The sequence below is a fragment of the Mastigoproctus giganteus genome, chromosome 14 (assembly GCF_048544385.1).
Source record: "Mastigoproctus giganteus isolate SK-2022 chromosome 14, ASM4854438v1, whole genome shotgun sequence".
Lineage (NCBI taxonomy): Eukaryota > Metazoa > Arthropoda > Arachnida > Uropygi > Thelyphonidae > Mastigoproctus > Mastigoproctus giganteus.
Genome location: NC_143588.1, coordinates 29,372,449 through 29,397,559, shown reverse-complemented (window position 1 = coordinate 29,397,559; position 25,111 = coordinate 29,372,449). Strand labels below are relative to the sequence as shown.

General features: G+C 35.6%; 1 protein-coding gene across 13 annotated transcripts in view; it reads right to left on the bottom strand.

Moving 5' to 3' along the window:
• LOC150075038 (uncharacterized) overlaps positions 1–25,111 on the bottom strand; it is a 595,491-nt gene that overhangs the window by 88,137 nt on the left and 482,243 nt on the right. For 2 of the 13 annotated variants that reach the window (XM_090388651.1, XM_090388650.1), the window contains exons 5-6: positions 5,745–6,108; positions 606–665 (exon numbers count right to left, since the gene is read on the bottom strand). The exons of 9 other annotated variants lie outside the window; for them this stretch is intronic. In XM_090388651.1, the coding sequence (XP_090244777.1) occupies positions 5,777–6,108 (332 nt within the window). In that variant the 3' untranslated portion in view covers positions 606–665; positions 5,745–5,776. Of the gene's footprint in view, positions 1–365; positions 666–5,744; positions 6,109–22,868; positions 23,144–25,111 lie in introns of those variants that run through there. 2 more of the 13 variants (XM_090388662.1, XM_090388661.1) reach the window with 2 other exon arrangements.

Here is a 25,111-nt window from a genome sequence, read left to right as displayed (position 1 = left end):
AGGACGAGAAGAATATCCTCCGTATAGATACAAACTTCTGCGATCGAATTCTCTTCAGTGTTAATGTCGCTGTTATGCATCCTTGTGTTTTTAAATAACAATTCATTTAGTTCCACAATCGTGGAGTAGAATTACGGTACAACTTAAAATACGAGACAACTCACAAAACAAAAAGAAAAGCACAATTGTTTATGTTAAGTGTGAACACAATAATCGGGGAAAAGTTCGATTACACAGTTATTTTATTTTTTATCATGCTACAGGCATGCTCTCAAAGAGCGTGTTAAAAAGCACAAAAAGTATATACTGCTTCAAAATATCATACAATCAGCTGTTCTAATACGATCTTCTGAAACATTCAGCAAGGCGTACTTCATATACACATTATTGTTCTCATTTCTTCCTCAGTTCTACCGAGCACCGATTTTATACCTGGTGGTTATGTAGATGAGCGTGCTTCACAAGGGTGTGCTTTCTGGTGAACACCTTGCCACACTGGTCGCAACGAAAGGACTTGTGTGTCCTGTGTTCGAAGTAGCGATGAACACGAACAGAAGACGGGGAACAAAACGTTTTCTTGCAGACGTCGCACGGGAATGTTTTTGGTTTGGGGTTCCACTGTGACACCGTAGTGTACGGAGGATAACAGGCGTCGAAAAAAGTACCTGTATAGATAAAAACGATGAATCAGAGTTACGTAATTCTGAAACAGCAACGTGAATGAGGAAGTGTTGCTGAAAGAACCGCAGCGCCCGTTCTTTACGTGATTCTGCTAGCATTCGCAATCACATTTAAGTTTATAAATACTGCAAAGTAATTCATTTTTTACATATAAGAAAAACGTTACAAGATATCAAAGGTGTATTATAATTAATGCAATCTGATATAGAGCTTTATTTGTTTTATATAATTTATAGGTGATCAAACATATACTCCCCAGACATTTAACGGAACGCCATGAGTTGCACTTAGCAATTAATGACAACATGATGATGATGAAAAAAAAAAAAAAAAAAGGAACATAAACACGACCACACTTGATGAAGACTTTAAAAGCAGTAACTTAACATAAAACATTAGAGTACACATATATAAAAATCTTAGCAATATTATTGTGAAGACCTAATAACTGTTACATATAAACAACTTTTTTACTTTTTTAACAAGCAATAAATAAATATTTTTACATGGTTAATAATTGTCACATTATAAATTAATTAAATTCAAATAAATTTATTTATTAAATTAATACACAGGATTAAAACGGAGAGGGTAAATTGTGTCTTGGTGTTAACACTTCTTGCAATCTAAGTTTGAATTATGTTTAAATCAATGGGGTAAAATGAAATAAATCACCAAAAGCAAATGTAATCTGGACCATTCTGCCTTCGCTTACACTGTATTTTTTGGATTATAAGATGCAGATTTTCTTTTCTTTCTTTCTTTCTTTCCTGAAAACAATGAACCTAAATAGCCTTTATAGTCCATCTCGGCAGTTAAATTCAGACACCTCTTCGATGGGCACTGGAAAACGCCCTGGTTCTTTGGTTACACAATTATTTGGTTTTACATGTCATGCCCTTATCCCCCCCCCCCCTTTAGTGCATTTTGAAGAGTAATTTGGAATGAGAAACAGGAAGGGAGAACAGGAAAGCAACATCGATCAGTCAAGGCTTCTGATTTTCCCATTTCGTTTTGTATCCGGTTCTCAGATACTGAATATACGAGTACATTCAAATAATTTGCAAGAGGAAGAAGAAGGAAAAAAAAAAAAAAAAAATCACTTTTAAGTACTGTTTGATTTTCACGTAGGTTTTCCTAACCTTCACACTAACTTTGGTTAAAAAAAAGGCTACAGAAAAACTTAGTTCTCCCTTCCTCAGTACGCCAACGTCTCTTTGGTGGAGATGGAACAGCAACCAATGGATTTAAATCACGTTTATGACCGGAAGAAGTTTTTTTTTTTTTTTAATTCACTAGGTGCTAAGTTAATCAAGTTTTCTTTGCCCTGAAAAATTCAGTTTTTGCCCCATGTTTTTCTGATTGAGAAGCAGCAGCCAAAAGAGATGGTTTGGGCGTAGCAAACCAATTGTACCTGTATCACCATTAGTTTCGAACAAACTATCAACTGTATTCTTCTTGTAGTACAAATGTAATAAGCACGAAAATGCAATCTGAAAGTAGTGCCCCTACGTAACTTTTAATGTGTACCAATGAAAATATTATGCACACACACTCTTATGAAATATAAGAAGACTAGCACTTCAGTTATTTTTTTTTTTTTTCCAAAATAAATTTCAAGATAATTATAACAATGAATAATGTAAATTCATAACATTACAACTCTGAAAATATAATGGCAAGGTTTAATAAACAACAAACACACAGGTTTGAACAGTACAGAGTGTTATACAGAAACACATTTGAAAAATTATTTCTAAGTAGGTTAGCGTAAGTTTCTATGGCCAAGTGGCATAGGACCATTATCCAAACATAAGCAGCAATTTACGTATGACTAGTCGAATCTTTTGCAAACGCTCCTATAAATCTGAGATGACTGCTCATTGACCACCAGTAGAAAATTTTAATATTTACAATAAGAAATAACGGCAAACTAAATACTTAGTTGCCAACTAAAATATAAAGATTATGTTTAGAGGTATTCACGTACAAATCTATTAGTTTAAAATGATACACTAGGTTAAAATTGGTAATAAAATAAAATATTAAAATAATATTACACCCCTCTCATGCTTAATTGTCAGTGATGAAGTTAAATTCAATAATAGCTGAGCATAAATGGGTTATTTACTCTACTAAAAAAGGTTACCTTATTAGATTTTTATTCCAGTTCTCTGAGAATAAAATAAGTCAGCACTAATTTCTATTAATTGTAATTGAGAGAAAAAAAAAAAAAACTACTTTTACCTTACTTTAGTGGTTATTTTATCATATTTTGTGCAAAATAATAATGCGCAGACATATTAATATCTACAATTTTGTGGAACTTTCGAACAACCAGAGACGACAATGCAGACTCAAAATTCTATCTTCAGTGGTAAATCAAAGCTGTGTACCGTATAATTTATCTAAATCGTAGATCATTCCTTGTCAGAACATTACAAGCTTAATTCACAAAATAAAGTGGGATTGCAGTAACAGATATCCCTCTTCCACCATTATAAACTAATAAATATGATCTGTAAGCAAACTTCAGATACATTATGCACTGAATTCGAGACCGGTCTCTCCAGACAGTGTGTCCTACAGCTGTTTCGGCTTTTCTAGTTTTAGGGACAATTGCATTTTTTGTGAATACAATTAAAAAGCGAAAATGTACTTTGACAGTAGCACAGGATTCTTTTGCCCAATGAGTTTTTTTGAAAAAAAGAAAAAAAAGCTGCATAAACACCTAGGATGACACAAAATAATCATATCATATTATACTCGCTAAAAAGCAAAATCAGTTTAACAGAAGTAATAAATTCTTAAAAAATGTACATATTACTTACTGTATGATCATGTTTAGGGCAAGTCTCTCTCATTTGAAAACACTCAACAGTAAATATGTTGACCCATACTTCCGTCCTTCTCCAATTTAAATTTAATGGAAATCGGGGGAAGCAAGCAACATTTTTAGGTTGGGCATATTCTGCAATTTAATAAGCAGAAATTTCTGCTTACCTGCCATTGTAATTGCCGAGAGCACAGGTAAAATCAGCGCACCCCTCTACTCAAGAGAGTCATTTCCTGCTATCAGATATAGAATTACGTTAAGATATACTGGATTAATGGATTATGGTCTTCTACATTATGCAGCCAACTTTGAGGCTACGGTAAACATGCGAAATACTGCATTACCCATTTTTAGAAAAACATTTTAAGTGGTAGCGTAAATTACATTCGATATCATTTAAGTAGTTTGTGAAAGATAGAAAGTTGAATATTTTCTGCATATGTGACTGACTAGTTTCTCTTTTTGGACTGATGAACGACTGAAAAAAATATGAGAACAAAATGATGAATTATCTTGTGTGTACGCGGGCAAGTTCAATCGGCTAAGCTGATAAACAGGATGACTAGTACTTACTGAATGCAACACCCTTAACAACCTGATGGCTGATTAATTTAATTAAAAAATAGCAATTTAAAACATAGAAATAAATTCGATTAAGACAAGTAAGCCGTGTGCGAATGATAACAATCTTCTCTATATTCAGGCCATAGTGCTCCAGTTCTTATGTTATTCTAACCCTGACCTCTCCAAAAAGTGATGACGCCAATATATGCTACGGAAAACAAAAGGCTAACGGTGTGGGGGGGGGGGAGAACGTTATTATTTTGTTATCTCATTAGAGAGGACTTCGATCTAGAGATCTGGTGCATGTGATTATCTACCGTGATTACTTTATACTTTCTGAAACCTCTATTGTAAAATCATTTTGAAATGATGTCCTGAAGCCACTAGAAGGAATCTGCCTGTTTTGTACGGATAAAAACAATCTTGAAAATTCATTCTCACTTGGGCGTTCCCACTTAACTCCCACGAATTCAGCGTGTCCTTTATGGGCCACCCACAAAGGATATCCTAAGAGCATAAATATATTTAAATATGAAACAGCAAAATCCGCAGTTTTTGGGGCCTAAGCTGTAGACACAATCCAAAGTAGCTTGTATGTTACTCTAACTTAAGGTAAGTTAGAGTAACCTTAATAAACTTATCTTAATTAGTTAGCAGGAAAACGAGTAATGTATTGGCAAAAGACAACGTTCCTAACATAATTAGTAAATTCAAAGCGGCAATTAAACAAACAAGCTTTCAGTGATTTTCAAGGTATGGAGAAATACTTGCTTATAAAAGAGGAAAAACAATAACTATTTCTGAAAAATTTTGCATTATTCGCTACTTTGTACCATCGGAGCTACTTTCCTCCTCCCATTACTGCAAATAATGAAGAAATCAACCGTATTTTTATGAACACCATGTGCCTGTGTACTATTTACAGTATTCATTGAGAAATAAATTAAAAATCGCTATTGAAGTTTCGGCCCTTTGAAAATTATAAAAAGTAGGATTTTTGTCCTTTTTTTGCCAGCGGGATTTAAACTATAATGTAAAATGCCATGGTACTGGTCATCGTTATTTTTAAAACCACAAAACAGCATTAGTTACGTTTAAAATTGTAACTTCAGCACATTATGATAACTGAAATCTGACAAGGAATCAGTAAGCCGCTTAGCTTTTAAATAAATAACTATTAACCTTTGGACAATGCCACTTGTACAATATCGAGGGAACTCGAAATAAAGGAGAAATCTGCTTTACTGCGAGGACTGAGGCTGCATTTAATGGTAGTTTAAACCCGGCCGAAAAATAAAATAAAGGACAAAAACATCCAACTTTTTGTGAATAAATTACAAAAATTACGCTTTTTCCAGAAAGTATTTTTCATTTTGAGAGAGAGAGAGAGGGCCAGTTACCTGATCAAAAGGTATTTATTGAAAAACAACACCTAATGGGTTAACATTTTCGTCGTTTTTAAAGACACTATATACAAACAATGTAGGTAGAATTGCAATGACAGGTACCACATATCACGTTATTTGCATGTATGATACACGTAATTATTAACGAAGGAGGAAAAACGGTCACTGCCAGCATAAATATTCACCATAAATAAATAATATAAATAAAATAACTGGCAATTACAAAACTGTTTACTGAAATGAGTGAGGTTAGTTACTACAGTCAGTTGGGGATCCAGTCACAGAAATTTCACTGTTTTTCGATGGCCGATGTACGGATTTCGGCCCTTAGCTTAATAGCAGGCTTCTCTCGATGCACGGTCTGCATGTGGGTCTTTAAATTACCAGGCCAGTTAAAGAGTTTCTGACAAAGGGAACACTGGAAGCGCCTGTGGAATGGCTTGTGCATAAGAAGGTGTCTCTTCATGCTGTGCTTGGTAGAATAGGTCTTGAGACAAATAGGACACATGTTCTCCATGGTAGGCAACAACGCTACAGCGGCAGGATGTCGGATCTGCTGCAAGTAGTTTGTGTACTTTCGGAGAAACTCCTCCACGTTGGCTACTTGGCTCACTCCCTCCTCTAAAAAGATGAAGGAATCGGTTATGTGATATCGAAATCCGCAGCAATGATTGTGAGAAATTAACAAATATATAAAAACTGGGAAAAATATCAGTGTACTCTTAATCTCAATGTCCATTTCTACTTGAGCTCTTGCAATTTTACAATCAAGAGTTACAAAAAAAAAAAAAAAAAAAAAATCAATCTAATACCGAACATTTCATCTGATTTTAGTATCCGAAATATATTCTTTTTAGAAACATTACATAATTTTCAATTTCAGAATGAATATTTATTCACTCCAGCTCATTTTTAAATCAATTTAACACCTGAAGCTGCAATCATTTTAATTAATCAAAATATTTTAGTTTTAAAGTAAAAAAAAATAGGTGTGTCTCCTATTAAAAACTATTTACAACCAATACAAGTGACATACACACAAATGTATCAGGAAACTTTAAGGCATTTTTAAACAAAACTTAGGTAACAGTTAACATCTTTAGCACAATGCAATGACAGGAGTTTCACCACAAAAAGGACGTTTAGTGTTAGTTGACATAGAAATAAAATATATCAGCGTCCAATGCTAATGACACATGGTAGTAACGCTCATAAAGCAGTGGTGTTCTGTGACTAAGCCGAAATATAAAAGGCCAACAACTGAGATTACTGGACATTACAGAAGGGGAGGGGGAAAGAAAGGAAGGACATATTTAATATCAACTGTATTGGAAGTTCTGTTTCGCGGAGTAATTATAATATGCGCTTCTCTCAAAGGTACAGAAAAATGAAATAATTTTACATTATCGATATGGAAATAATAATTAAAAAAACCCTGATATACAGTCCTCTGTGAATTCATTACATTCGTATCGGGTAAGACGAGAAGGTATATAAATTCAGTTTAACTGAATTCTAGTAAAAGTTGTCGGAATTATTTTGTGATACCCATCAATGGTAGCACATTTATTCCTTTTAAGAAAGATGGATCTGATCTTTGTGGGTATGCACCATATCTATTTAGACGTGTACATACCGTTTTGTACGCTATAGAAGTAGTATGGTGGTTCTCCACTAGCAAGAACCACCATGCTGCTTCTTCACCATGGCAATTCGTGAACCCTCTGAAGGGAAGGATCACTACCCCACTATACATCTTTTGGTTTTCTTAAAAGATACCGCCAGAAGGTTGGGAAACACTGAAGCAGTAGAAAGCAAACCGTAGTTTTCTAAAAGTACGGAGTATAAACCAGCAAAGTTGAATCTTAAATATTGTTATTTACGTATTCGTGATACGTTTATGACGAGGGCCCTTATGAAGCTTGTACAGCTACCACACACTTCTCTGTCCATTTTGTTTCAAAGATCGAAATATGGTCCTCTGTGATAAATATATTCATTACAAAGAAATTTAATAAAATACAGAAGTAGCATTATTCTTATTTGAAGACTATTCTTTTCGATCGAGGGTTCAGAAACCGCCAAGTTCTTAGGAAACCAGACCAAACGAAGTCCTCATTCTAGTATGGACCATGAATAACAACTGCACGTTAGCAGTGAATGTAAGTTAAATATGATTTGTACAGTTCGTTTCCCAGTAACAATAAAAATTTGTCATAACTAATTTTGTAACAGTTTCTCCATTTTTTTTTTCTAAACAATTTTGTTAAAATTTCTCATTTTTGCATTTGACTAAATGCGATTTTATATTATTTCTAGCTCGAAAGCTCTTCTTTCGAGCGCTTTTCTGAATTCTTGTCATTGAAGAAATGCTGATTTTTACCTTTCGAAAGAAATCCAAGCATACTGAGATTTTTACAGTGTGTAGTGCTTATCTTCTTGAATGACTGAGAGATCTGTTAATACAAGAACAAAGGTGTATAGACTTTTTTGGATGAATTTTTTCCCATCTCCTGCTTTCCTCTCCCTAGCTCTGTTTCATCAGAAATTAATACATTTACGTAAAGGAAATCAACAGCATATGATTTTTGCACCTTTATTATTTATTTTTTGCAGAACAGGAACATAAAATCCATAAAACGAAACTTTTTGCAAGTTGCGTTCAGTGCAGCTTAGTTTTTAGGCTCGTTATATCCATTTTCCTGTGAGATTATTCAAAGCAGAAGAATTTTTAAAACCCATTTCCTAGCCAGATGGCACTATTCAATAAGGAATTCAGAAACGTCGCCATTTTAATTTAAATATTGGAAGCGTTGATCCCAAAATTTTTTATCCCAACTTAAGCAATAAACTCTAATTTAGAATTCGTCACATCGAAAAGAGCAATTTCTTAAAAATAACTTAACGGCATTACCACATAACGTCCTTTTTAAATGAAATTGAAGAAAATTAGTTTGCCTTTCCCACCCCAAGTGTGGGGGAAAATGATTGATATTCATTAACATTCATTGCGATAGTGTACATACATAAAAAATATAAGTTAGCGATAAAATTTCTGCCAACTATAACCCATTTATCTTCACAGTAAGTTGCCAATACTGTATTTTGTTTTATCGCACCAGAAAACATCCAAATTTGGTTATACGAAAGGATTATAAGAAATCGAATTTGTCATATGCTAGCGAATCAGTGTTCAACAGAACACTGATTCGTAATTATCACATAAAAGTTTTCATTTATTTAATATTTCGCTAAAATGAAGGATATTATGTTATCGTTAAATAGTTCACTTAAAAGGAAAAAAAGAGAGTGACTACAAACGGAGGGGGGAAAAATCAAAATTTCCAAATTCATGAGGCTACCATTCAACAAACTCCGCGGGTTTTAGCGTCGATCCGTCATTTCAACATGAACTTTCCAAGGATTACACTGAAAACTTGATAGTTTCCCGAAGACTTTTATTTTATTATTATTATTATTTATTTTTTTTTTTTTTTAGGTTGGGTCTTGCACACGAGCAAAGGGAACGCTTTCTCTCTTTGCCCATTGACATCGTGGTAGAGTTCTCCACTTTCCCAGCATGTCATCCGTTCACTTATGAACTTCATCTGTCTTTTTCCGTTACGCAATTATTCTGATAGACTCTTAGCGAAGAGGTTCTCAAAGTGTGGGGGTGCTTGTTGTTTCCATAAAGCACTTTTTTAACGAAATATGGACAAATCATCCCATAATCCAGGTACAAAGTTTTTTTTTTTTATTTCTATTATTCCTATTTTATTTCTTCGTGATTAAATGTATTGAAGTATATATATTAATTTATAAAAGTATGTATATTCATAGATAAATTTACTTTAAATCTGTTTATTTGCACTAGTTCTAGAACTTGGGGGTGGGGCGTGAAGTTTATAAAGAATTTTAAGGGGACCATTGGTATAAAAGTTTGAGAACCTGTCTTAGCGAATTTATGTTATTTATTTTAGAAATAATTATATATGAGCATGTGTATCCTAAGACATTTAGATGGTGCTGATGACATTACAGATATCACGAACAATACGGTAGACTACTTGTCCCTATGACTGGGTGTGAATGGAAAATTAATGAAAAGGGGAGGAGGTTGATTAGTTCTACTGGAGTGAGCTGAAGAATTTTAGGGATGCCACTTCAGATGCAGGAACAGTAATATTAGATAATACTAAGAAAAAAATTTAAAAGTTAAGCTTATATTCAAAGGTGAAGAGGGGAACTACAGTTTTATCTAAGGATAAAACCCCGGGGCGTGACTGCTTCAGAGCAGTCACACCGGATTCGGGACACCTTTCCCACAGTAGGTTCGCACTCCAATTCTCGATTCAATCCACAATATCCAGGTCCGGGATTGCTGACCAAACTGCTCCTCCCCAGCCCTCGTAATTAGATTTATTTCAATTGATGAACCCCTTGAGAGTGACCTAAAAAAATAAAAGGTCTTACAATCTGTAACGGATAACTAAGAGATTACATTTAATTCTGTTTATAACATCTGCTTTCCTTATCTGTATATACTTTCTAATATTTAATTAGTAATTTTTAATTATCTTTACAGGAATTTTAGATTCTACATTATTGATAATAGCTATTATTTGTATTTCAACTTTTGTAATTCAAATTAATTTTGACAGTTTTTTCCAGACGTTCAGGTTTGTACAAATGTTATAATTTTTTATACTGTTCTAATGTCGAGAATATGAGGAAGATATTACACAATGGTCTCTTAGTTGTTGTTGTTTTGGTTTTTAGCAGCATTAGCAACTAAGGCCATATTGCTCCGGGATATGCGGTGGTCATTCCCTGACCTTTCCGCATCTTCCGTATTTGGTGGTGACGGGCTCGAACCCCGGTCTAATCAAGAAGCATGTGATACGCACTACTGCTCCTTCCAACCTGGCTACGGAGGCGCCCTAGTCTCTTAGACAGTAATGTCAATAATTAGGTTGCTAAATTCACAATGAGTTTATAGCTACCAAAGATGAACCTAGGTTTCGACAGCCACGACTATGTCAACTATGAAAACAGTGAAGTTCACTACTTGATTTTGAGAGATCGTTGAATTGGGTTACAATGCAAAGACACTAAACATATCCTGTAAACAAGTCCATAATATTATCCACAAAGCACGAGCGTGAAATAATTTCAGAAATTTTGGTCCCAAAATACAGGCGAGAAAAGAGTGAAACTGCAAAACAAATTCATGAGAAACTTTCCTAGGATTAAAAGAAGTTTGAAGATTTAGTATTAGTAAGGTCAAATGATGTAAGGAAGATGGCTATTCTGCATCAGGGAAAAAAATAAAAAATAAAATAAAATAAGTATATATATAAATTGTATTATATAATATTGGTGTAAATACACCATAGTTTACCCATAAGTTTAACTACATAATTAGTGTAAAGGCATTGTTTGATTTTATCTCATATTGTGGCGCCTCCGTAGCCAGGTGGGAAGGAGCAGCATGCGTAGCACACGCTTCTTGATTAGACCGGGGTTCGAGCCCGTCACCACCAAATACGGAGGATGCGGAAAGGTCAGGGAATGACCACCGCATATCCCGGAGAAATATGGCCTTAGTTGCTAATGCTCCTAAAAACCAAATAATAACAACAACATCTCATATTGTGGCTACCTTTATTTATTCTCAGTGGGCACCACCACGCAGACGGAACCGTTTCGGAGCTTGTTGGCTCACTCATTGGTGGTGATTACTGGGAATAAATAACAGTAGTCTTCTCTATTAGAAAAGCGTTGTTATTCGAAGTAGTGCAATACCTGGTATCTCGTTGTGAAGGTAGCCACAATATAAGATAAAATCAAACGATGCCTTTACACTACTTATGTAGTTAAACTTATAAGTAAACTATGGTGTACTTACACCAATATTATATAGTTAAATTCAGCCCATAGCATATTATGCCTTGCGCATTTAGTCTTAAAAAAAAATATATATATATGCAGGAATGAAATAATGTTAAATTGTAAAAAATGTAGAAAAGTAGAAGCCGTCCTGTAGTTTAAAATACCCGAAGCAATCCAAGAACAAACCGGACCCTAGGCAACAATGGTTAAACATAAATATTAAATTCCATAAAAAAAAAATATACATAATTAGCCAACCATGGGAAAAGATACTTTGCAAGGAACTTTGTCGAGGGCTAAACCCCTACAAAATACATAACCCATGGCCATCAGTGTCTGTTGAAACTGATGGCCATGGGTTATAGACTGAAAGATGTCGCTATGGACACATAAGTTAGGTATTAAAATAAAATAATATAATAAAATAGAAATTAATATAATAAAATAAAAATTAAGTAGCTTAATAATAGTAATTTTGCAGAAGACAGGCTGGACGACATTTAGCCCGACCGATAGTTGTAACAAAATAGTAAATAAGCAATGCTGAGAATCAAATAATCTGCTAAACATAATAAGCTAAATTGGCTAACAAAAGGAGAACGGAGAGAAGGCTAGTTAAAGTAATAGTACCTCAGGATCCCTTTCTTATAGGGTCGGGAAGTTACACTCCCGGTACCATCCTATGTACAATCGTATAAACACTTTTCCTTCACTTTTTACTTTTAACTATCTTATTCTTATTTTTCATACCTCATGAACTATTAGAGCAATTCGAGGGGGATTGAGGTACTATTACTTTAACTAGCCTTCTCTCCGTTCTCCTTTTGTTAGCTAATTTAGCTTATTATGTTTAGCAGATTATTTGGTTCTCAGCATTGCTTATTTACTATTTTGTTACAGCTATCGTTAGGGGCTAAATGTCAACCAGCCTGTCTTCTGTAAAATTACTATTATTAATCTACTTAATTTCTATTTTATTATATTAATTTCTATTTATTATATTATTTTAATACCTAACTTATGTGTCCATATCGACATCTTTCGGTCCTAGTTATACAGGCAGAGGACAACAGAAACTGATGGCTCTGCCAGCCATGGGTTATGTATTTTGTAGGGGTTTAGCCCTCAACAAAGTCCCTTGCAAAGTATCTTTTCCCATGGTTGGCTTATTATGTATATTTTTTATTGAATTTAATATTTATGTTTAACCATTGTTGCCTAGGGTACAGTTTGTTTCTTTCTTCGGGTATTTTAAACTACAGGACGTCTTCTACATTTCTACATTTTTACAATTTAACATTATTTCATTCCTGCATATATTTAACGACGGATGTAATGTTTTTTTTTTTTTTTTTTTGATTTGGTAGTTGTTGGCGCATCGGCTTCTGTGGCCATATTGCACCTCCCAAGGTTTTTGCAGTACTTTGATCCAAGCCCGAGGCGAGAATCGAACCCGCGACCTTTGGATTGCCGGGCAGGTACTTTACCCACTCGGCTAGCCCGGTCGGCGGATGTAATGTTCTATCTCAGATGGCATTAATCTGATTAGTTAATATTATCTTATAATATCCCAGTTCTATGCTTTAGTAATTATAATATCCCTGTTCTATGCTTTAGTAATTTGATTCTATATATATATATTATTTATAAGAGTTTGATGAGGGCTCACATCTGGTGAGTATAGGCTTGAGTATGGGAATGATGATATCCAGCTGGATATCATCATTCTTCTTCTCTTTCTTGGTGATTCCCTTCTACATCCGACTCTCTCTCTCTCTCTCTCTCTCTCTCTCTCTCTCAGGGTAACTCCGAAATTTTATGGGCTTGTGCAGCAAGAGCCTCAGGCTTCCTCGCACCATATGGCTAATAATAATAATATAGTAAATTGTATTTATAAGTGTTTTATTAAGTTATAGTAAAATGTTTATATTCTTCATCCTTTGTCTGTTCCTCTCTCTCTCTCTTTCTCTCTCTATATATATATATTTATTTGTTTTTGTAAAACTACTAGCCTATCTTGCGACTGGTTAAGATAGAGCTTGTAAGTATATATGCATTTTTATAATTTGTGTACATATTGTGTATTTTGGTTATTAGGAAAGTAATCAGGATAGCAATAAACACTCCTGCCCTTGTATTACACTAATAGGCCAGCATGGAAAAAATTTAGTTGTAGGAAAGTAAACAGTATGTGATTGAAGAATATAAAGTCGGTGCTCGAATTATCCGGGAGTGGGAATTCCCGTCCGTGTTAGTAATGCTGCAACGAAGATGGCTATTCTGCATCAGCAAAAAAATAAAAAATTAAATAAAATAAAAAATAATAAAGAAGATTCCCTTTTTTTTTCTTAACTTCTAACAGTCCCTAGTATAAACATATCGCAAAGATCTGTTCATATACACCGATGAGCCAAAACATTATGACCACCTACCTAATATGATGTTGGTCCTCTACGTGCAGCCGAAACAGCTCGTACCCGGCGAGGCATGGACGCTACAAGGTCTCTAAATGTGTCTTGTGGTAAGTGGCACCAACACGTAACCAGCAGATCCTTTAACTCCTGTAAGGTCCGTGGTTGAGACGCCGCAGATCGAGTTGCTGTTCCAACACAAACCACAGATGCTCGATGGGATTGATGTCTGTGGAATTTGGAAGCCAGGGTAATACCTGGAAGTCTTCCTCATGTTCTGCGAACCAGTCTCGAACAATCCGGGCAGTGTGGCATGGCGCATTATCCTGCTGAAAGATGGCACCGCCAGAGAGGAAGACCGTTGCCACGAAAGGGTGTACCTGGTCAACAATGATATTTAGGTAGGTGGAAGACGTTAGAGTGCCCAGCTCATGGATGACTGGAATATCCCAGCAGAACATCGCCCAAAGCATGACACGGCCGCCACCAGCTTGTTTTTGTCCCACGGTGCATCTAGGCGCCATCACTTCCCCGGGTAAACGACGCACACATACCCGGCCGTCCACATGTTACAACAAGAAACGTGATTTATCTGACCAGACGACCTTCTTCCGATCACTCAAGGTCCAGTTTCGATGCTCGCGTGCCCATTGTAGGCGCTATGGCCGGTGAACCGTGGTTAGCATGGGCAGTCAGAGCGGCCTGCGGCTACGCAGCCCCATTTTCAGCAGGTTTCGATGTACTGTGTGTTGTGACACATTACTCCCGTCACCAGCATTCCAATTACCGGCGAGTTGCGCCACAGTCGCCCTTCTGTTGCCACGTCCCATCCGGAAGAGCCTTCGCTCACATCGAGCATCGATGAGCCGTGGTCGTCCAACATCTCGCCGGCGGTTCGTGGATTTTCCCTCCTCGGACCATTTTCGGTCGGTACTAACCACGGCTGATCGTGAGCATCCCACCAGCCCGTGCCGTTTCGGATATGCTCTGACCATTACAATTTGGCCTTTGTCAAACTCGCTTAAGTCCGTTGCCTTCCCCATTTAATGAACAAGAGTAACACTGATTAACGGAGCTCAGTATGAGGTGTTTTTTTATACCGTGTCCCACCCGCGCACGCGCCGTAGTTCACCTGCAGTTGCTCCGATTTGCATAACGACTCGCTGGTCATAATGTTTTGGCTCATCGGTGTACATCAAACAAACAAATAAAATAAAATAAATGAAATAGAAAAATAAAATTAAACTACACGTTCAGTTTTTAAACATATAGTGTAAATGCTATTTCTTTTCGCTCTCGGCATTATTTCTACGTCCTAAGCAGCTGTTAATTTTCTATATATCTTAAATCTTTCCTACTATGGAATAGTGTTCTCATATCTCCCAACATTCCGAACAACAAAATAGCATCCATTCACGATTTAACTCTTGATTAATCGAATGAATTTGCCTTCCTTCAGGCATTTGCCGTTCTCGTGTTCACCAAAACAGTCTTCTTCCGTATTTTCTGAAAATCACAACTGACAAAAATTTGGAGTACTACAATTGTATAGTTCTTTGTATTTTTAATTTCTTGTCGGTTGTAACCCCTCCCCCAAGACAATCTTCGATACCTCTTGGACATCGCGACCCACTAGCACCCGAAGGATTTCAAAATGCATCACGAAACCAGAGAAAGGTTACGGAGGCTTCAGCGGAGAAAATTATGGTGGAGAGAAGAATCCACTCATTTTCCGCCATTATTCATTGTGAAATATCCCCGTTCAGGAGCTTAATAGGGGCACCGTCAAAATACACAGATTCAAACCGATAACTACAAAGGGAGTATTTCGTCTTTGCTTTCCTCCTAACTAGGGAGTGAAGAATATTCAAAGTTCCCGCATCGGATAGTGCCAAATGCGATCGGTCAGGAATATACCCGGAATAAACATGCGCCCAGCAATTGAAATGGTGCCTTAATCTGACATGCCAACTGCAACCAAAATAAGTTTTATTTGATGGAGTAATTTATTTCTTGAGAAGTTTCTTATGTGAAATAAAACCTAAAGGATAAACATGTTGATATCCATCTGTAAACCTATATACGTATAATTATGTAAAAATTTCACATACACGCATATGAAATTTTTATTAAATATATACCCATGCAACTTTTCTTTTCACTAGTTATAAATAATTCGAAATTAATTTTACATAATTAAATCGCGTTAGCTAATTACTTTTAAGTAATGAAATCTTCGATTTGTATTCCTTCCCCTTTAATAATTCAATTTTTAAACAATTTCTCTCTTTTTTTTTAACTCAAATAAATTAAAAAATCATTTCATTCTGTAAAATGTTATTAAAATGGCTGTGAAAAGATTCGCGTTCTGCGTGACAGTATAATAATTTCGCTACTTGTATCTCGTTTACAGAGGTCTCGGTTTGAATACCGCGGGAGACTGGAAGATTTTCTTAGATTCCTCTTCAATAGGATTATAGTTAACTTCGCTGATCTTTCTGATTACAGAGATAGAGAGAGGATCCCAGTGAGTTATTCCGGGTGTTTCAGCTGGTATAGCATGCAAATCAGTTCATGAATGCATGTTTGTACAGACATAACACAGACATTTCAACATAATCGTAGAAGCTAATGCGCTATATAAATAATAACAACTGAAAATACAGTTAGAGAAGGACGTTACGTGCTTGTTTTTCACGAAAACTAATTGTTGTAATAACCACTCTTCTACCACGTGAGTTTAATAACATAGTTTATTAAGATTATAATATAGCCCAATCCACTGTACATTTAAGGGCGACGTTTCAGGCAACTTACCGCTGCCTTTCATCAGACGATACATTGGCTGTTGGGGGGGGGGATATAAAGAGTTTACTTTATATAAAAATCTTCTCCCCCAGTATATAAAGTAAACTCTTTATATCCCCCCCCCAACAGCCAATGTATGGTCTGATGATAGGCAGCGGTAAGTTGCCTGAAACGTCACCCTTATATGTATAGTGGTTTGGGTTATAATCTTAATTAACTATATTATTAATATAACGTGGTAGAAGAGTGGCTATTACAATAATTAATTTTCAACAAACAATTGAGAAACTTGCAAGCATTAGTCGTCTTAGTTTCATCCCACACGATGAAAGGAAATTTGATACACTAAATAATGGGGAAACATAATTATTCAAGAACCACTAGGTGAATTTCGCGTCTGAACGCGAAAGTGTTCTTTTTTTGGGCAAATGTTTTCAACTACTGTACGGAAAACGGTTTCGAATTCGATGGTAATTTTAACTGGGTGAATATTCAAATGAGCAACTGATTGGTTCACATAGGGGAAGGGAAGTTCTGCAAGTAATGAGCGTCCACAATTAGCGGGTCAGATTAGTTCCAGTTTGCCACACGTGGAATTAATATTTTAATCCGAGAGCTATGGCATGAGTGCCCTCCCACAATACTTTGGAAAACTGTTTCCCTGAGATTCACAAGAGTTGCCCAGACCTAATCCTTTTCCAGAAAACCATCAAAACCAAGAGAAAAGAAATTCCCGCTGTTTTTCCTCATAGCCATATCACTTTTGCTGTTTTTAAATTATATCTGATATGTGTTACACTATTTCACAGTTTTAATGTCCAACTCTATTTTTTTACGGGTAAAAATAGTTACTAAAGCAATAAAAATATTTTAAAAAATTTTAAAACTATATTTTGAATAGTAAATATTTCATATTCTATTGGAAATAATCACCAACGGTTATTATCCAAGTTTAATTTTTTTTTGTCAACTTCGATGCAACACGCGAACTGCCTTTTTATGCAGTCTAACCGACTCCTCCAAATATCCATGTTCTTATCTCGATTTGAATAAATTTGCTACATCGACGATATCTGCCACTGTTTACATGTGTCTCTAAGCTCCTGCATATTAGTACGTGCTCATTCTCCCTCTACCTGTACGCTAACTTTTCCCAGTTTTCCCAATCAATAAAATTGTGGTGAATTATGTGATTTATTTCCGTTTCTTTATATTTGTCCTGATTGCTTCGAAGAAGAAGTTTCTTCATCCATCTTCCTTTCGATACACCTTGAACGATGTAACAGCATCATAAATCTGAAGTAAATAAAATTTTCTCTTTATAATCCGGGACAGCCACACTATGACATACAAGAACAGCACTGTATTTACTAGTCAAGCCTGGTCACTTCTTTCAAGTTTGAACAGGAGCCTGTTAGATGATCCAATATCAACATATGCGCTACTATAGGGCAAACTTAAAACCAATTTTACAAATGCGCCAAAGTTCACTGAAATTAGTTTTTTTTTTTTAAATTTGATAAAGAAAGAATTCAGTCCACCATTTTTAATTGAAAAGTTAAGGTTTTTCCTCTTTTTCTCATTTATTTTAAAGATTAAGGTATATTATTTAAAATATATGAATAACTTTAAAAACTTTCTTTTGAATAACGTATGTACATAGTGTTACTATTTAAATTTAACTAGAATAACTAGTTATTCTAGTTACATTTTCATATCTAAAAAATCTTGGATTTTTTTTTTTTAACCTTGGATATTTCAATAACCCGAGAGGCTCTTTCTATGAAGTTAATCGAAAACAGACAACTTAAGATATTCTCTAATATAATCCTTGAAACTGATAATTTTAAAATTACCTAAGTTTTTTTTTTCTATAGAAAGAAATATTAAAATCACTAAAACACACAGAAAAATGTAAAATTAATAACAATCAAAACACTAAAATCAAATCAAAATCCTAAAAAGAAAGAAATATACTAGCCATTTTATGCATGTTCCATACATAATAAATCGACAGACTAAAACAAAATCCACACGCATAATACGCTGTATATAAAATATATGCCTAAAATATAAGAACGCCGAATAACCAATCAGTATTACAGACGCTGAATCCGCAACTGGTGGTCCCGCCTCATCGCAACGATGGACAGCGTGACTGTTACGGAAACTATACCGAACAATCTTTGCCTTCGCAAAATCGAGGTTGCCTCATATTGCACAGATTTCACACACGCACATTTGTTTGAAAATAGTGCAATTGGCAGATTATGCTTTTCTTTTCTGCCATTTATCCATTGTTTCCATTTTTTTTTTTTTAAAAAAAGAAATGACAGATTAACCTTTTTTAGATTTTAATTGATAGCCATTTGTTAGAAAGTATTGTAATACCGAACAATACGTTGTGAGGGGACGGTTTGTTCTGTTGTGAGTGTTAATACTCAGTGCTGGACTGGCCAAGGTGGCTAAGCGGCGATCGCCACTGTGGCTAACAGAGTTTCTAGCATTTTATTACTGCAAAAAAACAAAACAGCATAAGGCTTCCTAACTCTCCATATAATTTATTTTCTTTTGTAACTTAGTTCCCCCTACCGAGGTGGGGGAGACACAGAATGATAGATTTTTATTTTCCATATTCTCTATGTTGAAGTTATTTTGTATTGGATTTAAAGGGAAAAATTTGTAACCCTTAAGAAAGCAAAATACTAACGATATACATGGTGTTTCAATTAAAAGGCATCGGCGTATATCTCGCTTATAATTAGATTTTGTTCATTTATTGCACCCCCCCCCCCTTTTTTTTTGTTTTGTTTTGTCTCATTTTTGGCTGAAATTTGAATTTGATGTTAGAATTCGATTGAGTGTTACCGTTTCGATTTTAGATGTTTAAATTTAAAATTTGCCTAATGAACTGCTTTTTTCTTAATTAACGGGAAAGTTGCTTCCTAATCAGTTGTTTGTCATCGGCATACCGTAGAAACGAACGCAAGCCGATGTTATTTTAAGGGGGAGGGAGAAAGAAAAAGAAAGCATGAATGAAACAGCAGTTATACGAAATATTTGCTCTTCTGTACGTGTGTATAGCCGCCGGCTGTATGACTGCAGTTGTGCCACGGCTCCTCACGCTACCGCTGTTGTTATTAACGCTTATTATTTTGTTTGTTTTCTTTAGTTCACGTTCGTTTTAGCACGATTACCTTTTGAGCATGAGGACAATTTCCCATTGTGAAGAAAGCAGCTGATTAAGCAAAATTTAAATTTAATCATCGTAAAATAAAAATAGGCGAGAGTGACCCCGTCTAATCGAAACACCCTGTGTACTCGCCATTTTCTACGGTATAAATTTTATAATTTCCAATTTTTGAATTTGAAATGATTATTTCAAGAATGGACAGCTGAGAAAGGGTAGAAACAAAAGAAAGAAAAACAGTTAGCTCTTAATTTAGATAACGTGTGAAATGGTACGTTAAAAATAATGCTATGTCATTACCAGACCAGACAAACATGGTTTTCCAAAATGGAAGCTAGAAAGTTCGCAAAGTCTTATCCAAGGAAAAGGTTCCGAAATATAAACACACGTGATAATTCAACCTTGAAATGTAAAATTTTAAAAAAGGGAATGTTCGTCAGGATAAAAGATCAGAACAAGTACGTAATGCATATACATGATGAACCGGCGACACGCAGGTTCGAGTTTAGGAATTGTCCGATCACTTTTAATACCGCTTGGTTGCAAGGCTCCGAATGTCGTTTAGATCCGTCAAACGTGTCGGTAATGTCTCGTACATAGATGATGAAAAATAATTAATTTCATTAAAGATCGTTTATAAAGCGAAAATGGCAATTTTTAATTTCGAGGTTCATATTAGTATCAGTAAGGTCAAAGGAAGTGAACTTTTTCTTTCATATTTATGAATTGTGGGACTAGTACGAATAAAATAATATTCATACTATTTCCACAACGTAACCCATCACATTACGCTTTGAATTTAGCTAGACTCACTGAATCGCATCTTATTCAAGTATTTGTCAACTCGCTGCCCATAGGTGAACTTCGCGATATCCAGTCTTCTGTTATTTATTTTCAGGGTAATAAAGCCATACGAGAGTTAGAAAGAAATTGGACTGAACGGCTTTTAAATCTCAGTCAGTCGCACGCATCTCAAAATCACTAGGCATCAGCAGGCTTTTCAAACGATAGCTTTCGGTACGGATGTTCACTGTCGGCTCAAGGTCGATCACTAAGATCCTTTCTTCTCTTGTTAGCAGTATCAGTACGGAGTAAAAAAGCCTAGTGAATGACCCTGAGTTTCCAATGAGATACATTTTACTGTCCGCTTACGTGAAACGACTACAAGTGCCTACACATTGGCGCACGAGCGTCAGAGCGATGCTTTTTCTGCACGTTGGTTTGAATGAGAGCCTTCTCATTGCCAGCAAGCGCGTGAGCGAGCTACTGAGAGAGATGTTGCCGATTCTCAAGCGAGAAATACGCATGCACGCTGAACTACCCTCCCTGCCTTGTGCAAATGTTGCTCTTGTGAACAGGTTGATCTTGTGAAAGATGGCAAATTAAACAAAGAAATTTTAATGAGTGAGTGTTTTAGGTACTTCTGCTTTTAAGTAAAGCGCCTACATGTCTTTTCCCTGTCCATCCGTCCATATGCAACAACTCGAATCCTACTAGTAGTATTTAATAGTAAGATATATCCTATACTTTACTATTTAGGGATTAGTGTACTGGAAACATGTGGAGCGGAGATAATCCCTAATGGGTTTAGGATCCATTTCACAGAATATTTTTTTTTCTGCCAGCTCAGGATTCATAAATTTATTTCTTAGAATAAATTTGTATATTTTATTTCTCCTATTTTAATGAAATTTGGATAGGCTCGAGGTTTTTTTTTTTTTTTTAAGCCACATTTAAAATTAGAAGTCGGTTGTTGAATGCGAAAAAGCACGGAACAAAATAAATTTCCTTTAATAGGTGAATAGGATTTATTGTTTTTAAAATTCTATCCCCAAAATTTTTCACAATTCTCAGGCAGCTTGTGTTCTGAGAATTCAGAACTGATGCTCGCCGACTCGGCAATTGAAAGTACCCTGAAATACCTGTTGCTAGTTCGATCGGCAATGCGAAGACTTCGCATTGCCGGGAAAAGACATGTAGACATGTTTTACTTAAAAGCAGAAGCGCCTAAAACACTCACTTAATAAAATTTCTTTGTTTAATTTGCCATCTTTCACAAGATCAACCTTGCACACGACAGGGAACGGCAGTTAAGCGCGCATACGCAAAACGTTTCAGGCTCGAGAATCGGCATCATCGCTCTGTAGCTCGTTGGCAATGTGAAGGCTCTCATTCAAACCAACGTGCGATAAAACATCGCTAAAACACGAAGCCGCCTATGCGAATCCACGTGATCCCATAAAATACGGTAATATTTTTGTGTCTCTATCTTGTACACTAACTTTGTATGAGCATTCCAGACTATAAACAGATTCTACTTTTATACAAATAACAGAAAAATAACCACTGTACCAGTGCTTCAAAATCCAAAGATGCCTCGAGCATTCTAACTACCTCTGCCAAAATGGTTTATTTTGAATTGTTCTTTCCTTTTAACGATTTAAGATTTATATTAGAAAATTTAAGATTAAACTTAAGATTGGTATGGGTACACCCTTGTACTTTGAAATAAACATAATTTATTTCATTCGGGTGTATACGCCAGAACAAGGAGTATTCACTGCCTTAGGCACCTTTAGTATTGAAAAGAAAATATCCATATACAGAAGTTTCGGTACAATTTCATGTTTAGAGTTTTTTATGGGCTCTTTGGACATCATTGTGCCACCTCTGAAAAAAAATTATCAGGAAGCGAATGAAATGGTACCAGAGAAATTCAGATTTCATTGAAATATTAATTGCTCTGTTGCCAATTAAAACAGCCAAATTTGAAACTCAAGTACGCACTTTTACTCCCGAAATATGGTGCGATATAGATTAAAGAAAATCATGGGAGCGGTATGCAATTTTTCACACACATGGAAACAAGTCAAGTTCAGTTTTCTGGGCTTACCGTCATATACATCTGTATTCTATTATTTTCAAAATTTAAGCATTTCTAAAATATTTAAAATAATAGAGAAATTGATATATTAACAGAAGAACGATGATATCGTAATGCCGGAGAAAGTATAACGAGTGAACATGAAGGGATTTAATCCCAAGTGAGAAAGTTGTGATAATTGCTAAGTACTGCGTACCAAGAACAGAGAACGACGTTTATTACAATATCATCACATGTTTCCACTGTTCAGATGAACCTTTCGGTAGTGCCTTAGCAGATGGTGGTGCCAAGAGAAATCTCGGTCGCACATTCTGCAACGATGTCTCTGCCTCACGGGGGCATGCAAATCCAGGTGCCGCTTCATGCTCCCTTTGCAACTGAACACCCTCTTGCAAATTGGGCACACGCATTCTGAATCGGTCGTTTCTTCTCGTGCACTGAAACTCCCAGTGACCAAAAGAGGAAAATTTCCTAGGGAAAGAAATGTCAATCAGATACAAACCTCACTAGAGCAGATCACAAATATTTCAACTCCTCATTATTAATTTTTGCTCATCGAAATAAATAAAGTTCAAAACTTGTAATTAAAATAACAACCGACCTTCCGAAAGTGAACAGCGAGCAATGACAAATATTATTTCTCTGGGGGAATGGGGGGGGGGAGAAGGAGCTGTGTAAGAAATTAATACGTCCCCTACCAAAAACATGAGAGGTGAGGGGGGGGGCTAATAGAGCTTAGTCAATAAACGTTAACTGTCTAATATTATTTGAACGAAATGCAAAAGAATGCGCAAACTTTTCGTCTTCTAAACTTTCATATTTTTTTCATGTTTTTTTTTTTATCGTACTTCTCTTATTTTGCAAGGGGCCAGTGTGTGACAAATTCAAAATTCAACGTACAAATTCAGAGGACAGTTTTGTGAATTACGCAATAATGTTATGCTCTTCATGAAGCCTAATGATATCAGTTCAATTTACTAAACGAAATCCATTAATTAAGTTAAAAACTCTGCTAGATTTCAGTATCGAAACCTATTATATTAAAATTAATAAAGGCATAAAATTTACATGCAATTTCGTAACTTTAGTAAGAAATAAATCTTCAATCACGTAATATGTTTATCCGACCAAAGGCGCAACTATAAATTATTCCCCCCCCCCACTAGATTGCCAAATGGTCCCAAGCGATCTTTAACAACCATGCCAAACAAGAACCCTCCCCGCGATGTCGGACTTCTTTAATAGCTAATGGTATCATACTGTACTTATTGTCTTAAGTTCAGCCACAGTGAACGTAATTCAATAAGTAATTCAACTAAGATTATCAATAGATTTACAATAGTGTGTATGTACACTAATTATAATGTATACTAATTTTAATATATATACAAGTTAAAATTAGTGTTTGTATGCTCAATATAAACGCTATTATCCAAGTACAAATACAGAAACTGGACTGCTCACCTTGGTTAAATCAAGAAAATTTCCCTCCAACTTCGATTATATAAATGTTAAAATGACACAATTCAATGTTAGAGATCGAAAAAAATTAAGGGGCGCTCTTCTACAACACTCACTTTCGATTTCTGTTCACAAATAATAAGCAACCTTAAATGAGGAATCTGCACAATAGTTGTGTGTGTGTGTGTGTGTGTTCGTTATTTGGCGCAAAGATTAATTTCATCATAGCGCGCCAGTTCACGTAGTCTTTATTGTGTACTATGTTTACACAAGTATGTTGAAGAGCCGATATACGCATGCTGTATGGCCTTTAATAAACAAAAAAAGAACAAAATAATTTATGGGAAGATTGCTACTCTGTTCATCTGAGATCAGCTAAATTAGAGCCCCTGTTTCAACAAAATTTAGATTTAGTCAATAGAGATTTACAAAACTTGGGGTTGGTTATAATGATGACAATACAATTGTCTAACGTGACCATAATTAAATCAGTTCATGAATTTTCCTGAGGCTCTTTGCCAAACGTCATCAAAATCCGTTCATCTAATGTGACATTATTTGCGTGTATGCACGGAGATGGCGAAGCCAAGTTGGTGTCAAGACAAGTGCATGGGAGTTGGTTGATACGATGGGTTCCAGATTAGGACAATGGTTTCATCAGTGTTTGAACAGTGCCACCAGCACTGTTCAAACACTGATGAAAGCCACCGGCAATATGGGAATTTCCATTATACTAATATAACCTAGCGTAATTCTTGACACGTGCGTTGTATAATTTAACTGAGTTCGTTCCGTCCAATTTACAACTACAGTCGAAACTGTGCATTTCAACTGCAACGGCTCAGAATACTGTTGAACTCCGACTTAAAAAAAATGCAAAGTGTCTTTCTATTAGCTTTAACTATGAAGCTATGATCCAAATGTTAAATCTGGAAAGACGAATTTATAAATCGGCAATTTATGGATTTCCCTTGGCCG